The sequence below is a fragment of the Sturnus vulgaris genome, unplaced genomic scaffold, assembly GCF_052056855.1.
Source record: "Sturnus vulgaris isolate bStuVul1 unplaced genomic scaffold, bStuVul1.hap1 Scaffold_84, whole genome shotgun sequence".
Classification (NCBI taxonomy): domain Eukaryota; kingdom Metazoa; phylum Chordata; class Aves; order Passeriformes; family Sturnidae; genus Sturnus; species Sturnus vulgaris.
This window is the reverse complement of record NW_028276728.1, coordinates 2,272,032-2,286,635: the sequence shown is the minus strand read 5'-3', so window position 1 is coordinate 2,286,635 and position 14,604 is coordinate 2,272,032. Positions and strand designations below refer to the sequence as shown.

The 14,604-nt window shown below is 57.5% G+C and overlaps 2 protein-coding genes and 1 long non-coding RNA gene across 3 annotated transcripts; all 3 read left to right on the top strand.

Annotated features, from left to right (window-relative positions):
- The first annotated feature begins 119 nt into the window (after positions 1-119).
- LOC148217473 (uncharacterized) lies at positions 120-2,007 on the top strand. The gene is made up of 5 exons (XM_088158666.1): positions 120-158; positions 269-312; positions 674-1,467; positions 1,768-1,834; positions 1,928-2,007. The coding sequence occupies exons 1-5, from the start codon at positions 150-152 to the stop codon at positions 1,995-1,997; spliced, it is 984 nt and encodes a 327-aa protein (XP_088014792.1). The 5' UTR covers positions 120-149; the 3' UTR covers positions 1,998-2,007.
- A 475-nt stretch (positions 2,008-2,482) lies between these two features.
- On the top strand, positions 2,483-7,252 carry LOC148217472 (uncharacterized). Its single transcript, XR_015801069.1, has 3 exons — positions 2,483-2,871; positions 4,324-5,727; positions 5,825-7,252. It is a non-coding gene; the product is annotated as an uncharacterized LOC148217472 (long non-coding RNA).
- Positions 7,253-9,984: 2,732 nt separating this feature from the next.
- On the top strand, positions 9,985-12,884 carry CENPA (centromere protein A). The gene is made up of 4 exons (XM_014894085.2): positions 9,985-10,209; positions 10,743-10,834; positions 12,029-12,106; positions 12,723-12,884. Exons 1-4 carry the CDS (start codon positions 10,134-10,136, stop codon positions 12,855-12,857), a joined length of 381 nt encoding a protein of 126 aa, XP_014749571.1. The 5' UTR covers positions 9,985-10,133; the 3' UTR covers positions 12,858-12,884.
- The last annotated feature ends 1,720 nt before the right edge of the window (positions 12,885-14,604 follow it).

The following is a 14,604-nucleotide window of genomic DNA, read 5'->3' as shown; positions in this document are numbered from 1 at the left end:
CACCCCTCCCCCGCCGCGCTGGGCGCCGCCGCTTCCCGCCTTGCCCCTTCCCAGCCTCCCATTGGCCGCAGCGCTCGCCCGTCCCCGCCCTTAACCAATCAGCGTCCAAGCTCGGAGCGCACGGGCGAAACCAAACGAGAGCGCGGGCGATGGAGCGGGTGAGGCCTGAGGGGTCCGGAGGGGACCGAGGGGGGGACTTGGGGAATCCCGGAGGGGAATTTGGGGGGTTCCGGGGGACTCCGCGTCACTCCTCGCATCCCCCCCGCAGAGGCTCAGCCTGGAGCAGCGAACGGAGCGTCTGGTGCGAAGGAGGTGGGAGAGCGGCCCGGCCTCAAGTTCCCCTCAGCATCTCGAAGTGCCGTCTGGAGATCCCAATCTGCTCCCCCGTTCCCTCAGTGTTGTCCCGGACTCCAGGTGTTCCCCAGACCCCTAAATGCCGCCCCACACCCCTAAGTGCCTCCCAATTCCCTCCCTTGCCCCGGTGTTCCCCAAGAGCACCTCGGGAACCCCCAGCTACCCCAGGTGATGCCCCGGACCCCTATTCTGCCCATAAGTGCGTCCCGCAGCCCCTCAGAATCCTCCCGGGAGCACCAGCCTCGCGGGGGGGCAGTGCAGGTTCAGCATTTCGGGGGTCCTCGCCCCCCCTCCCCGAAACCCTCTCTTCCCCCCCCAGCCAGGCCCTGCTCAGGCCCCATCGCCGCGGGCCAGAGAGTGCGAAGCCACTGCTTGGATGCGCCTCCTGCAGCTCCATCTTCCGTGACCCCCTCGTCCAATGGCGCTCGAGGCGGTGCCGAGGGGAGGAGCCAGCGCTGGACACGCCCCTGGTGGGCAGGACCCTGCTGGGCTCTCCTGCTCCCCAGGGTACCCTGCAGAGAGTGCCGTGGGGGAGGTCACATGATCCCCCCGGGGCCCTGCAGGGGGCAGCATTGTGGGAGTCACATGACCCCTCTGAGGCCCTATGGCCAATCAGGAAAGACTTCCGCAAGCACCAGGGGGCGTCTTCACCCCAGCCTGTCTCCCAGGAACCCTTGTGGCAGGAGCCATGTTGGAGGTCACATGACTCCCACAAGGCCCCCTGGCCAACGAGGGGCAGTTCACTGGATACCCTGCAGGGCGCAGGATACTCACAGTCACGTCACTCCCACGAGGCCCCGTGGCAAATCAGCAGCTGCTGCTGTGCATCTGCGCACCAAGGGATGCCATCCTGTGGGAAGCAAGAGTCCCATGAGCCTTTACGGCACGAGCCACTTTTGTGGCCACATCACTGCCTCGGGGCTCTGCAGCGTGCACCATATCGGAGGTCACGTGACTCCCAGGACGCCCTGCAGCCTGCAAAGGAGGCGCATCCTGAGCCCCTGTGCTGGGGAGCGCTGGACATGCAGTCACGTGACCCCTGCAAGGCGCCACAGCCAATGAGGAGCAGTGCTCTTGACGCCCTACAGGGGGCGCTGTTGCAGCAGCCACTGGGTGAGGCACCAGAGGAGCCCTTGTGGGTAATGGGGGTCACTTGAGGGTCATGGGGGTCACTGATGGGGCTGGAGGTGCCCTTGTGGGCCAGAGGGTTGCTGATGGGCCAGGGGAGTGCCCTTGTGGGACAGGAGTGGTCACTTATGGGTGGTGATGAGGGCCAGTTGTGGTCAGGAATCACTTGAGGGCCTGAGGGGGCACTTGTGGGTTGGGGAGGCACTTCTGGCTCAGGAAGTCTCTTGTGGGGCTGGGGGAACACTTGTGGGACTGCCACCCCCTGTGACATGCAGCCCTCCCCAGGCCCTCTGGGAGACCCCCTTCTCTGGATGCTGCGATGCCACCGCCAGGCCATAAGGGGACGCCTTCGGTAGGACACCCCCACCCTCAAATTTCAGGGTCCTGCCACTGCACGTCCCCCTGGTCCCCCTAATCCCCCCTTTCCTCTCCCTTCTCCCCACAGGGCCATCGAGACCCTCCTGGAATGCCCACGTGGGCAACCCCAACCCATGGTGGGGCAAATAAAGCAGTGACACCCCAAAATTGCACCAGGGAGGTGGGGAGACCCCCAAAATCCCCTCCCTTGCCTCCCCCTACTTTGGGATTGCCCCCAATCCCCTCTCCCTCCATATGTCCCCAACAGTAATTGGGGGGTTCTGGGGGCTCGAAAGAGGGTATTGCTGGGGTGCTGGGTGTCTCTAGGGGGTCCGTGACGGTCTGTGAGATGTTTGGAGGGGCTCTGAGGCTGCAGAAGAGTTCTGGTGGGTGGAAATCAAGAGTGGTTCGGGGGACCCTGGGTGTCTATAGGAGGTCCGGAATAATTCTGTGGGATTTGGGGGAGGCACTCTAGGGTGTTGGGGGAGGTCTGTGGAAGATGTTGGGGGTCCAGGAAGGGGGTTGTGGGGACTCTTGGGTTTTGGGGGGGGTCTTTAACGGTCCAGTGGTCTGTGGGACGTTTTGGGGCGCCCAGGACAGAGCTGGGGGGGTCTGTGGGGACTAGGAAGTCTGTAGGGGTGGGGGGGCTTGGGCATATCGGGGCGGGGAACCCCCAAACCCGTGGGACCGGGGCTCACCTGTCTTCTTCACCTTCACGGCCGGCGTGGAGCCATGGTGTTCTGGTGTCCCCCCGCCCCTGAGAGCGCAGCGGGGGGTCATGGGGGGACCTCAGAAACTCCTCCTGAGCCCCCAAAATTCCCTCGGATCCTCCCGCCTCCAACTGACCGCTGGTTCGCGCCAGTTTACTCACTTCCTGGACTACAACTCCCGAAATACCGTGGGGCCCCGTAGAACGCCTTTAGAGCCGGGACTGCGGTTACCATCATGCCCCGCGGCCGCCGAGCGCCCCGCCGGAGCCGGGGCTGTCGCCTCGGTACCGTCCCAGCTGCTCCCCAAGGGCTTCCCTGAACCGTAAGTGCCCCCCGGGTCCCCATAAGTACCCGCAGTTTCCCTCTCCTGACCCTCAGGTGTCCCTCAGGATCCCTAAGTCCGCCCGCCGCCGTTCCATACTTGTCCCCAAAAGCCCCCTATGTGTCCCCTCCGACCCCCCCATGCTCTCCAGCTGTCTCCCCGACCCCTCTTGCCCCTCCGGACCTTTTAGTAATCCCGCAAGCGCCCCCCAAGTGCCCCCCCAAGTGTCTTCTGGGAACTGGCGTGATGACGACGGTGTAGAGAAAGACCCTGACCCTATCGCAGTATCAGGAACAGTTCAGCCTTTAATTAAAATTTGAATCGAAACTGCGATTGCTGATGTGGGGGATAGATAAGCCTCCCCACCTCTTCGTGCCGCTCCCGTGGTCCCTCTTGGAGCCAGGGAAGCGGCAGGAAAAACATTCCTGCATGTTGCACACATCAAAAATTTCATGGGAATCGGGAACAGAGTCTGTGTAGTGAGCTTCCCTGACAGGTGGAGATCAGTTCCTGATGGGTGAAGAAGAGGTTGAGAGGACCTTGGGGACCTGGAGTATACACTCCTATAGCTCCCCCAAAAGCCCAGAGACCCCCACAGACTCCACACTAGATCCCAAATACCCTCAGAGTCCCCTCAAAACTCATAGCTCCATAGCACCTCCCGTGCCCCCATAAACCCCCTGTAAAACCTCAGGACCCTCCCAAACCTCCCTCTAAAACCTCCTGAGGCCCTCTAAAATAACCCATAGATCTGTCCAAATCCCCAGCACTCTCCCTGACCCCCCAAAAGGGGCTACCTCACGTGGCCACAGCTACTCATGGGCTGCCTGAGCCACCTTTTTGGGCTGAGATGTACATAGGTATAAATATAATAGAGATATAAAATATGCTATAGAAAGGGGCCTCCAGGAGAGCTGGGGAGGGTCTTTGTCAGGGGACAGGATGGACGGTGAGGATTTCCACCTGCCAGAGGGCAGGGTTAGATGGGATATTGGGAAGAAATTCCTCCCAATGAGGGTGGTGAGAGCCTGGCACAGGTTGTCCAGAGAAGCTGCAGCTGCTCCATCCCTGGAAGTGTCCACGTTTTCCAGGTTGGACAGGGCTTGGAGAAACCTGGGATAGTGGAAGGAGTCCCTGCCCATGGCAGGAGGTGGATCGAGATGACCTTTGAAGTCCCTTCCATCCCAAACCAGGCTGGGATCCTAAAAGCAGGGGGGGACTGGTTGTGGGTGACCTTGGCTGACCCCAGGTGCCCCCCCAGGCTGCTCCATCACTCAGGCTTCAGGAAGAGACAGGAGGAGAAAACCTGATGGAAAAGCTCCTGGGGGAGATGGGTTAGGGGGGTATGAATCTCTCAGGAACTGTTCCAGGTCCCTTTCTATGGGGTGAGTCCCTCAGGTGGAGGCTCTTGGGGCACAGAGGCAACACCTGCCTCACTCTCTTCTTCTCCAGAGCTTCAGCAAAATCTCTGCTCTGGCGCCTGCGGCACCTCCTCACCTGGGGAGCTGCTCACGGAGGAGGGACAACAGCAGTGAAAGGCACTTGGGACCAAAGGAGGCATCAGCAGAGCAAGAAATATTTCCCAAGCTCTAGCTGATGTCAGGTGAACTCAAATGGGAGATGAGGTGGGTTTGGTTTGAACCACAAAGGGAATTTAACAGTAAATCGTGGATTTACTCCTGTGTCAGTGAGTTCTTTGGAGCATGGATTTGCTGGTTTAGAATGTTATGCCATTGCTTCTCTCTGTATTCCCTGTCCTGCTCCCTGTGCCATCATTCCTCCCTGTAACTGGAAGAATTTTCTTTCCCCCAATTGTCTGCATTCCATCATCACTTGGGAGCTGCTCCTGCTTTCACAGAATCACAAAATCAGTTTGATTGGAAGGGACCAGTGGGTCATCTGGTTCAACCTCCTTGCTCAGGCAGGTTCAGCCCGAGGCACATGGCACAGGGTTGTGTCCAGACCTACAGTCCCTCGTAGAGCCAGATGAGGTTCAGTGTACACCAACCGTGTGGTGGAAGTTCCTACCGAGGCGCCATCACCACATACCATCTCATTGGCAGTGATGTCATGGAAAGAGTGGATAATTTGGTTACCAAACTCTGGCAATATGAATAAAGTCTCTTTTTCACCCTATGGGCCTGCATCTCTTCTGTGGAAAGGACCTTCTGCAATTTAAAGGAGACTACCAGCAATTTCAAGAAGTGTCCCATGCCCCACCAGTACACACCAGAGTCTATAGGGAGCAAGTGCCCCCTGCTCAAGAGAGAGGGGGCACACTGCAAGGTAACCTGTGGTTTTACCTGCCTGACCATGGTGAAGACATGAGGAAGTGGGATGGAAAACCCACCTCTGCCTTGGCAGCACAGGTTATGAGTTGAGAGGAAATATTAATCACCACAGAAAACTCTTCAAAGAAAAATGCCACTCAGGTTTCCACTGGGCAAGTCCTCAGGCAGAATTGAAGGGCTGATGTTACTTCTGACCTTCTGGAAGGGACCTCCAGGTCGTATTTACAAGAAGTGAGCAATGTGTAATGTGATCAGAGCCAGAGGGGCACTGGCTCCAGCCAGGTGTGGGAAAAGGACAGTGGGGTCTGTTGGACTGTGTGGATCCATGGCCTGGCACAGCAGAGCCACAGGAGCACATGGCTTTAGTTGACATGGGTGCACAATGTACCCTGTTGCCATCATGCAAGGGCAAGAATCAATCTCTGTTTCTGGGATGACAGGGCGATCCCAACAGGGACTATACTGAAAGCTGAAGTGCTCCTGACTGGGTATGAGTGGCAGAAAAACTCCATTGCCAGTGGCCTGGAGGCTCCGTGGATCCTTGGCATACATCCCCTCTGGAGAGGTATTTCAAGGACCCAAAAGTCATCACTGGGCTTTATGGGAGCTGCTGTGGAGACTGAAGAAATTAAGACAGCTGAATCCCTTGCTTGGTCTTTCAGAGGATCCTTCTGCTGTGAGGCTGCTCAGGGTTGAAGAACAGCAGGTACTGATGGCTCCCATTGGCAACATGGCACCTGCTGGGACTTCAGGACCCCATCCATGAGATGATGTGTGAACCTGGAGAGCTGGTGTGCTCAGCAAGATGTGCTCTCCCTTCAATAACCTCACATGGCCCCTACCTGAATCCTGTGAAAATGGACACTGACACTGGACTGTCACACCTAAATGAAATCACACCATCACTAAGTGCTGCCATGTTGGAACTTCAGTGTGAGCTGGAGTCCAAGGCAGCAAAATTTTGCCACCATAGACATTGCCAATGCATTCTTCTCCATTACTCTGTCAGCAGATTCCCAGTCCTGGTTTCCCTCTTTGGGCCCCCAGCCCAGAGGCTGCCCCATGTGGGGCCTTGGCCTCCCTGTGGCCCCCCGCCCATACAGGATGGCTTGGTGGCCACCTGCATTAGTGCCACCCTCAGCTCCAGATCCCTGGGTGGGGACTCATTCCATGAAGGGGTATAATGTCCCCTGTCCCATCAGCAGGGTCCCAAAAATGAAGTGGAAGAAGGATGCTCTTGCCCTGTCCTGTTTGCCATGCTTTTGGGGTTCCCACCCTGTATTCAGGGTCTTCTCCCCATCTATTTTTTGTCTCCCAAAGAAACACGGGGCCACTAGAAGGATGTCCCAGCTGCCCAGGAAGAGTCCAGGCACCTCCTGCCACACGGCACAGACACAGGGGAATGGGGGATAGGGTGGGAACATGGACACACAGGGGACATTGGGGACACATGGGAGACATGAGGACATTTTGGGGTACGTGGGGGGACAGGTGGGACATGAGGGACACTTAAAGGACTCTGGAACACGTGTGTACATGAGGGAGATTGGGGAACATGGGGACACAGAGTTGCAATGAGGGTACTGTGTCCATAGGGAGGGGCAGTGTTGGAAATGATGCAACTTTAACATTTTTAACTATTGTCAGGGGTTTTGTTCATCTTCGCCCCGGGGAAGGGAATGGAAGTTTCTTTTCAAGAAACTCAGTACTTCAGGCGAGGCCTGATGAGCTTGGCATCTCAATGGACTGGGAGCTGCCAGAGGATGCACAAGAAATAATTGACCATCAACGCCCAAACATCTTTCCTGGTGTGTCAGACACCTGGTCTGAGAAAAGATCAATAAGAAAACGAAGAATGAGGACCTAATAACATCGAAGGCAAAGAGATCAATAACCAATAGGAAACCAGATACAAAGAACTGTGTAACTTGTGGCCAATGAACATTGAACCAATGAATTTTTCTGGGTTTTGACTGTGTAAGTATGTGAAAAATCTAGTAAAGAGCCATGTGTGGATGAAATTATTTATGCTGCACATTCTGGCCAGAACAACATCCTGGCCAGAATAAAACAATTCTCTAACACTAAAATTGTTGGAGAGGATTTTTTTTCCACGTGACAGCGGGACAGTGCCTCCATGTCCCTCCATTTCCCCCCACATCACCTGTGTGTCCTTTTCCCTCAGATGGATTTTATTGACAGCTACAACCCTCAGCTGACCCCCACTGGCCACAGGGAGGCAGTGGGAGCTACTGGGAGCAACTGGAACCATGGTGGGGGTACTGGGATCACAACTGGGATAACTAGGATTATACAAGGAACAACTGGAACCATGCTGGAGAGTGACAGGGAGTAAGGGGAATCATACTAGGGCTGAATGGGAGCAACTGGGACCATGCTAGGATCATACTGGTATCATAGTGGGAATGACTAGGATCATACAGGGAATGACTTGAACCCTATTGGAAGTGATTGGGAGCCACTGAGACCAGGGCCAGAAGGATCCAGCAAACTTCAGGCCTTGGTGCTGGGACAGCCCTGGAACAGATTGGTATTGGGGAACACATGGTATGGACAGGAAAACCAGGGCATTGGGAAAGGTAGGTCCTGCATGACTCACCTGATTTCCTGCTGTGCCCAGGTGGCCCCGGTGGGTATTGGACATGTGTGGGTGTGTCTGCCTGAAGCTCAGCAAAGCCTTTGACACTGCCTCCATCTCCCTGCCTCTCCGGAGCACCTGCAGCTTCCGAGGTGCCTCTTGCTGGGAGAGACCTGGCTGGTGACCAGGCTAAGGAGGGGTGGGAATGGGGCTACAGCTAGCTGGGGCTGGGCCCTGCTGGGGTTTCCCAGGGCTCAGTGTTGGCGTCGGTCCTGTTTAACATCTTCATCTCTGGCTTGTACAAGGGGATTGAGGGCACCCTCAGGAGGTTCACAGATCACACCAGCTTCGGAGGAAATGTGGATCTGCTGAAGGGTAGGAAGCTCTGGAGAGGGATCAGGACAGGCTGGATCAATGGGCCAAGGACAATGGTGTGAGGGCCAAAAAAGCCAAGTGCTGAGTCACAACAAACTCATGGAATACTCCAGGCTGGGAAAGGAATGGCTTAAGAGCTGCTCCACAGGGAGGAATTTGGGGCTGCTGGTTGGCAGCCAGCTGGATTTGAGCCAGTGTGTGCCCAGGCAGACAAGAAGGCTGGGATCAGCCATAGTGTGGCCAGCAGGACCAGGGCAGTGATTGGAGGCCACACCTTGAGTCCTGTGCCCCGTTCTGACTCCTCACTTCAAGAGAGACATTGACACTGAGGGGCTAGAGCACGTCCAGGAAAGGGAACAGAACTGGGGAAGGGGCTGGAGCACTAGGAGCGGCTGAGAGAGCTGCAAGGGCTCAGCCTGGAGAAAAGGAGGCTCAGGGGGCCCTTCTAGCTCTGCACAACTCCCTGGCAGGAGGGACCAGCCAGAAAGGTCAGGCTCTGCTTCCAGGGAACAGGGACAGGACAAGAGGAAATGGCCTGAAGTTGTGCCCGAGAGGTTCAGGTTAGACATCAGGAGGAATTTCTTCAAGAAAAAGGTTGTCAGGCATTGGAAGGGGCTGCCCAGGGAGGTTTGGAGTCCCTCCTGGAACACCATCCCTGGAGGTGTTCAAGGAACAACTAGATATAGCACTTAGTGTGATGGTCGAGTCATAAGGTGGAAGTTGGTCAGAGGTTGGACTCAATCTTGGAGGGAGTTTTCAACCACAGTGATTCTGTGAAATAGGTGTGTGGTGGCCCACTGGGAGGACTGGCAGGAACTGGAAGATCTAGGGGAACAACTGGGATGTCTAGTGTTAGAAACAGGGAAGTTTGATGGTGTCAAATGGGGGGGTATGATGGCCCACTGGGAGACCTGAGGGGCAACTGGGTTGCCTGGGTGGACAACTAGGGGCAACTGAGAGGCTTGATGGGGTCAAATGAGGGCTGTGGTGGCCCACCAGGAAAACTGGGGGTAAACTGGGAGGTCTGTGAGGCAATGCCCTCAAGAGAATCCAGAGCCCACCTGCGTCACCATGCGTTCTCTAATGCCCCCATCTGCTTCTCCCAATGGATTTCATGGACAGTTGTAAACCTTGACCCTCCTGCTGGGTATGGGAGGCACAGGGACTGGTACTGGGACCATGTTGGGACCAACTGAAGACACACTGGAAGCAAATGGAAGATGCTGGAACCATGTTGGGGGTACTGGGACCACAACTGGGGCAACTAGGATCACATAGGGGACAACTGGAACAATGCTGAGTTCGTACTGGGAGTGTCTGAAACCACACTGGGGGCAACTGGTATCATACTGGGAGTGACTGGGATCATAGTGGGATCATTCTAGAAGGGACAGGAATTGACTGGGACCATTGGAGATGTAACAGGGATTATACTGGAAGTCGTGATCATACTGGACTCACACTGGGAATGACTAGAAAGCACTAGAATCATATGGCAGGAAACTGGAATAATACTGGGATCATTCTGGAAGTAACTGGAACCATGCGGATGACCGGGAGCAATGGGAACCACAATGGGAGTGACTGCGATAACATTAGGACGGTAAGGCAGATGACCCGGGGAGCACCGAGGCGCCGGGTGCCGGGGGCGGGGCTATGCAGATTTACGCTAATGAGCCCGCAGCCGCCCCGGCACCATCGAGTCGCGGAGTCCGGCGGCGCCGAGCGGTCGCGCGCCCCGATTGGCGCACGGGAGGAAGTGACATCACGGGCGGTGCGGCGCGGCGCGAGGTTTGAATAGCGCGGCGGCGGCGGGTGATGGGCGTGACGTCACGGACGGGGAGCGGGAGGGGGAGGCTTGGGGGGACCCGGGAGTGGCTTGGGGGGCCCCAGACATCTGGGTCCGCCCTGATCCATTCTTCTCCGGCCGCCGGGTCCCCTCCAGCCTCTCCGCACGCCTGGACTCGCCCTTATCCCGCGGCGGACTCGGCCGGAGCATGCCCCGCCCGAAGCCCACTCCCCGACGGCGCGGCCGTCCCCCAACCCCCCCATCGTTCCGGCCGCGGGCACGCAGTGAGTGAGAGGCGGGGGACTCTCCTTGTGGACACCCCCTATGGACCTCCCACATCGAGCCCCCTTTTAGGCCCCCCTCCAGAGCACTCCTATGGACCTCACCATAGAGCTCCCCTTATGGACCCTCTCCCCCATTGTTGTCCCCTGCCCCCAGCCTGTGCCCTATATTCCCCTATACGCTTCCATCATCTATAGTCACCCCATACGCCCTCTCCCCTATAGGTCCCTATACCCTGTTCCCTATAACCCCCCATAGTCCCTGTCTCCTGTAGCTCCCCTATATCGGCCATCACTGTAGCTCCCTATTGATCCCTCATACCCGCAATGACCCTCCCCGACCTTATAGATGTCTTATAACCCTCCACAGCTCCTCCCTGTCCCCCCAGCCCCACTAGCCCCCCACAGTTCCCCTATAGCCTGTGTCCCCTCAGGCCCTATAGATCTCCATGTTCCCTCAGAGCCCCCATCTGTGTCCCTTAGGCCAAACAGATCCTCTAAAGTCCCCACAGATCCCCATTCAATGCACCCCCCAGGACGCCGCCCGGGTCAGCGGGTATTGCAGGAGATCCGCAGGTACCAGAGTACCACCCGCCTGCTGCTGCGCCCCGGCCCCTTCGCCCGGCTGGTGAGAACCCCTCACATCCCAAAATGAATACTCCTGCACCCTAAAATCCCCAGACACCCCGATTTCCCCCATGGAACCTCCCCAACATTCCCCATGGGCTCCCAAACTCCCCTGGGGCCACACAGATCATCTCAGATACCCATAAAATCTACTTTGGGACCCCCAAATCCCTCCAAGACCCCCCGAAATCCACTCCAAGATCTCCAACATTCTCTGGGTCTCCTGAACCATTCTGTATCCCCTCTTCTGAGATCCCCAAATCCATCCCAGGACACCCCAGATCAACTCTCTCCGACCCTGCAGCCTCCCCCAGAGCCTTAATATCTACCCTGGGACCTTTCAGCTCCCCACAGGACTCCCCCAAATATCCACTGGGGCCCTTCAAACAATCCCTAGGACCCCTTCAAATCCAACCCCCAAATCCACCCTGGGACCCCTGAAATCCAACCTGAAGCCCTCCAGCCTCCCCTTTGACCCCATCCCAAACACCCATTGGGACCCTCCAACCCCCTCCAGCTTCACCAAGTTACCCTCAGAATCCCAAATCACCCCCGGGGACTCCTCAGGACCACCCCCTTCCCTCAGGGCCCCCCCTCCTCAACCCTGTTCCAGCCCTTCCCATGTCCTTGTCCTCTCCATCCTCATGACATGGTGGACCTGTCCTCCCCCAGCATCCTTGCATATCCCCCCAATGTTCTTCTATATTTCCAGACATCCTTGTGTCCCGCCACCTTCAGAGGCTGCATGGATCAGGTGTTCCCTGTGCCACTCCCCCCGTGCTGGCACTGTCCCCCCTGTCCCATTGGGGTGTCTCCAGGAGAGTGTCCCTCTGTTCTTATGCCCAAGAGTGTTCCCAAGATGTTCCCAGAGTGGTGCTTCTCCCCCGCCTCCCACCTGGGGTCTTTGCAGTGTGTCCCTATCATGGTGTTCTCACATTCCCCACTCCCCAGTATATCCCCATCCTGTCGCCAGTGTTCCTGTCCCTGGGGTGTCCCCACAGTGTCCAGGGTGACAATAAGGGTGTCCCCAGGTCTCTGGGATGTCTCCAGGGCAGTGTCTCCATGTCTCCAGGGTGTTGCCAGGGTGGTGGCCCCAGCCCGGGGCCAAATGCTCCCATATCCCCTCCATGTTGTCCTGATGTCTCCCCACTCCCTGTGACCCCGATGCCCTCGTGTGCCCCTGTCCCTGCCGCAGGTCCGAGAGCTCTGCCTACTCTTCACCCGGGGAGTGGATTACCGCTGGCAGCGCATGGCCCTGCTGGCACTGCAGGAGGTAGGTAGGGTCGGGGGGCCCGGGCGTGATGGAGGGGGTCACAGGGGGGCTGGAGGGGTCCTATGGGTGCTGCGAGGGTGTCCAGAGGGCTTAGAGGGGTGGGGAGGGAACTGAGGGGGATCTCATGGGTGCTGAGAAGGTTTCCATGGGGGTTCTGTGGGTGCTGCACGGGGGTCTGTGGGTGCTGGAGATGTCTCTGGGGGGCTGGGGAGGTCCAGGAAGGTCTCTGGGTGCTTGAATGGGGCTGAGAGGTTTGTTGGGGGGTGTCTGATGGGAGCTGAGAGGTAGTCTAGGAGGGTCTCCATGGGCTGGTGGGGGTCTATGGCTTCTGGGATATGGTTCCATGGATGTTGAGAGGATCTCTGGGACACCTCTGGGTGCTGGGGTGGGTCCCTTTTTCCCGGGTTCTGTCAGGGAATGGGTCACTGGATGTTGGTTCCCCCTCACACATTTATGGGGGCAGGGTGTTTCAATTCCCCCAGTCTCCTGTGGGTGGGTTTGGAGGGACTCTGTCCCTGGGACTGTGTTCTGGGGGGGTCACTGCCCCCGGGGGGAACTGTGGGGGTTGGGGCATGCTGGGGCCCTTGGGGACCCCTCCTCAGTTTTTGGGACACAGGCAGCAGAGGCCTTCATTGTACGGCTACTGGAAGATGCATACCTGTGCTCGCTGCACGCCCGCCGAGTCACCCTGTTCCCCAAGGATCTGCAGCTGGCCCGGCGCTTGCGGGGACTTGAGGGGGGGGGCATCTGAATGGGGACCCCCCTGAGCCCCTGCACAGAGATTGTCTGTGATTACAGGTCTGTACCAGGACCCCCACCCTGGGCTCTCCCCTGACAATCTCACACCTTTAATCTTAGTGGGGACCTTATGGGACGATCATGCTGAGACACCCCCCCCCCCCCCCATGGGGTCCCTCAAGCTGAGGCCCTCTCCTGACATGCCTAATCTGATTTGGGATCCACCTCCCCAAGATCCCCCATGTGGACCCACTCCACAGACTCCCCCCTATTGGATCCCCACCTCAGGATTCCCAACAACCCATTCAGGGACCCATCCCAGGGTGGAGGTCCCCTTCCTTAGTCCAGCACCCCTGAGATTATTGAGGACTCCTATCCATGATCCATCCCCCTGGGATCCCCTCACCAGAATGCCAGTCCCAGGGGAATCTACCCAGGAGCTCCACCCTATTGGGAACCCTCCCAGTTCTGCTGTACCCCAATAAATTAATAAATGTGACCCCTAGGTGCTGTTGCTGGGGAGGATGGAGGGGATTTGGGGTTGAGGGGGGAACTCTGGAGGGGAGGAGAACCCACAGGAAGGGGGGCTCTGGGATTATTTTGAGTGAGGGCACTTGGGATGGGGGCCAGGAAGGTCCTGAGGCCTAAGGGGTTCCAATTATAGTGGGGGGGGGGGGGGGTTCGCCTAGGGGGCAGCCCTTGGGGGTTCGCTTTCTGAGCGGGCTTAGGGCTTTAGGGGCAGTGCTTAGAGGTAGTTTGAACGTGGGTAGGGCTGCCTGGGGGGGCGGGGCCTAGAAGCCCCCGGTTAATAGCGGTGAAGCCCGTGAGGGCGGCGCCCCCATCCATGGGCGCAGCTCTGGGGCTGGGCCTTCAACAGGGTCCCTTCTATGGGGCAGGGCTTGGGGCCACACTTGGGCTGGCAGTGTTGGCTGGGTTCTGGGCGCCCCCAGGCTGCTATTCTTGCTGCAGCCACTCTGGGCGCTGCTGAGCGGTGAGCGGCGGGGCCCGCGGGGGCGCTGCACCGGCAGGGGGCGCTGCAGCTCGGCCAGTGCTGCGCCTGCGCCTGAGGGCGCATGAGGGACCCCAGAACGGCCCGGGCCAACTCCAACCCTGCCCTGGGATCCTCAATCCCCTCCAATCTGCCCATCCCTGCCATCCCTGGGGTACCGTCTGAGCCCCCCAAACCTCAGGGACGCCAGATATTCCCCCTAAAATCCCGGCCCAGCCCCCGCCCACCTGGTTTGGGATACCCCCAGTTTTGGGCTCCCCTCAGCCCTCTTTTTTCCCCAGACATGCTGGTGCTGAGCTTGGTGGGGAATATTTTTGCTACTGAACCTTCAAAAAAGTTAACTCGAATTGTGGGCGGGACAGAAAATTGCTTTGAGTGAAGCCCACTCTCTAACGACCCTATAAACAGCAGTACATCTGATGATGGGTAAATCACATTACAACCCCTAATTAAAGATGAAATCTTTAATGGTAATCAGGGTCTGCAAACTCTTATTAAAACAGTGCAGTACACAGCAGTACACAAAGTTCCAGGAAAAGTATAGCAGATTTATATGGGAATCAGAAATTGGATATGTTTGGAGAGTGCCTCTGGCAGGGGGTGATTGAGTCATTAGTCTGAGGCAGAGGCCCAAGGCTTCTGGGGGCCAAAAGTACGTTTAATGGTGGATGACCAGAGAAAACTCTGGTCTTTAACTCAGAGTGCTGCCTATTGGGCAGGAGATTGGATCAATTAGAGAGGAGTGATTTGC

Excerpts from the sequence above, each read along its gene's own strand:
- LOC148217473 (XM_088158666.1), top strand. Across the intron at positions 313-673 it reads GAGCGTCTGGTGCGAAGGAG|CCAGGCCCTGCTCAGGCCCC; the intron begins GTGGGAGAGCGG and ends TTCCCCCCCCAG. Across the intron at positions 1,835-1,927 it reads GCCATAAGGGGACGCCTTCG|GGCCATCGAGACCCTCCTGG; the intron begins GTAGGACACCCC and ends TTCTCCCCACAG.
- CENPA (XM_014894085.2), top strand. The coding sequence starts at position 10,134 with ATGCCCCGCCCGAAGCCCACTCCCCGACGGCGCGGCCGTCCCCCAACC. Across the intron at positions 10,835-12,028 it reads CCGGCCCCTTCGCCCGGCTG|GTCCGAGAGCTCTGCCTACT; the intron begins GTGAGAACCCCT and ends TCCCTGCCGCAG. Across the intron at positions 12,107-12,722 it reads CCCTGCTGGCACTGCAGGAG|GCAGCAGAGGCCTTCATTGT; the intron begins GTAGGTAGGGTC and ends TTTGGGACACAG.